The 2325-nt window shown below is 31.6% G+C and overlaps 1 protein-coding gene across 1 annotated transcript in view; it reads right to left on the reverse strand.

The window, feature by feature from the left end:
* Positions 1-215: 215 nt before the first annotated feature.
* LOC105622832 (proteasomal ubiquitin receptor ADRM1-B) overlaps positions 216-2325 on the reverse strand; it is a 5158-nt gene continuing 3048 nt past the window's right edge. The window contains exon 5 of the mRNA XM_012204243.1: positions 216-1008. Within this exon, the coding sequence (XP_012059633.1) occupies positions 613-1008 (396 nt within the window). The 3' untranslated portion in view covers positions 216-612. The remainder of the gene's footprint in view (positions 1009-2325) is intronic.

The following is a 2325-nucleotide window of genomic DNA, read 5'->3' on the forward strand; positions in this document are numbered from 1 at the left end:
CCAAATATTTCAATATAAAGGACATAATCAAGTCAACAAATTTTATAATCTTATCTTTTATATAAGAAATGATAATAATCTAAAAAATAGAAACGTGATAGAAATGCGATAATTATAATTATTTAAATTGAATTTAAATTGAATTTCAATTTAAATGATTTTAAGTACAAAGCTTCGAAACATTTGGATATTCATACAATACACGAATTTTGTACATATATATGATTTTATTAAATTATTTTATTTAAGCGTTTAATAAATCCAATAAATGTATACAAAAGGCCCAATATATCAATTTTCATACGTGTAATTTTGATAACACATGATGAAATTTCTTATTTTTATATTTTAGTCAACATGTTTGCTAATCTCTCATTAATATACAAGATTAACGTCGTAGATTTTCGAAGACTTAGAGAAACGCTTAGATATACGTCCAAAAAATATGTTACTGAAATTATACAGATATATGTTTAAATTATCTTGAAGAAAAATATATGTCCAGTAAGATTTTTTATTGCGTATTCATTGTAACATAATAATAATGTAACGCATGATTTCTAAATAAAAAAAGGCAACGCCTGAAATGAGAGATGCACACAAATTCCATCTTTAATCTAAAGCCATGCCTTCGTCGTCATCATCTTTCTTATCAGGACTAGTGGCCGATGATTGCTTCTTATTCTTGTCATCTTGTCCCTGTTGCGCTTGTTGTCCCTGACCGTTCTTCGCTTCGGACTCCAGAGCGCTGACGAATTCTTCGATGTTTCCACTGGATGCGGCATTGACGGCGTCCGGTCCCAAGCCGAATTGACGGATGACAGGGCCCGCCTGGCCCGACTGCAAAGCAGACCAGAACATTGATAGCGCCTGGGAGAACTGGGGAGACGATAGCGTGGTAGACAGGTTGTCCCCAGGTGGCAAGTGCACGTTCATAGCACTCTCCAAGCTCTCCGTCGTAGAGATCGCCGTTGGGATAGCGTTGGTCAGCTCTGTCGCTACGCCCCTCTGCCGGACAATAAGCTGCGCTGTAGCTGAACGAAAACAACAGACATACCCAGAGAAACTTCCCCAATTGCTCAGCAGAGCCAGAGTTTCCGACAGCCAGGAAAAGTTCAGACAAAGGATAGTATTGAACAGTGAGAAAACCATGCCTCTGTCTTTTCTCTAATCTTACTCTATCACAATATATTAAGGATTAACTAATTAGTTTGGCATTGTGACATGGCCGAATTTAAAAAAAATCATTGTTACTAATTTTCTTTTTTTTAACACTTTGTCTGATCAAAGTACTTCGTATCCAGTAACTTAATAGTAAACGCGTGTTGGTAACATAATTTCACAGTATTATAGGAAATATATAATATGTTTAACAGTCTTTCAAAAAAATATTACTACAAAAATTGTAACATTGAGAATAGTTCACTTATAGATTATTAAAATTTTACTGAGTTTCAAAGGTAGAGAAAGACAAACACAGCATCGTAAAACATATTAGCTAGGACTTATTGATCACGTGACTTCTATAATGATATTATCATCTATAAGCACATATAATCTAACATATAGCTAAAGCACATTAAAATTCCAATTCAATCTAGATACATTAATTAACGAAGTTCGTTATTCTATCACAAACTTTTTTTTTGTAATGGTTTTGTTAGTTTAGGTATACATATAATATTTTCAATGTTAATTTTCTAGCGGCGCAATACACCAGTTACTAATTATTCACAAATAATAAAGCTAAAAAATTCGCGCTCACTCAGAGAGAGAACCATTTTAAACACTTGTAAAATATTGAATGAGTCTGAAAGCTATTCTGCAACTTCTGTTATCAAGAATGACATTTTATGTATTCCTGTAGTGATAGTAGCTGTAAAAAATATACAATTAGTATTATACGACAAATAATTTATTCCATGATAAACAATCCTTGAATTTTCTACATTACTTTGTTCACGTTATTAAGAACTTTCGCATAGATTCTCTTCTATTGTGATTGCTTGGTTTCATTTATTGTGCTTTCAGAATACTACATATATTTTTTATATGTGAAAATACTTGTTCTTCCGCTTCTCTGATTTTACTCTTGTATATTAACTCTACATAAATATTAATCTAAAATATTAACGACAGTAATTTTATAATAAATATTCGGTATCTTTTTATTTCTTCATTTGATAAAATAAATAATTCGTAATATTTATGCACAATCAATGTTATAACCAAGGGAGAGAGAGAGAGAGAGAGAGAGAGAGAGAGAGAGAGAGAGAGTATTACTTATTTATACTNTTTATTATTATTATNTATTAATAATATATA

The sequence above is a fragment of the Atta cephalotes genome (genome assembly GCF_000143395.1).
Source record: "Atta cephalotes unplaced genomic scaffold scaffold00049, whole genome shotgun sequence".
In the NCBI taxonomy this organism is placed as follows: Eukaryota; Metazoa; Arthropoda; class Insecta; order Hymenoptera; family Formicidae; genus Atta; species Atta cephalotes.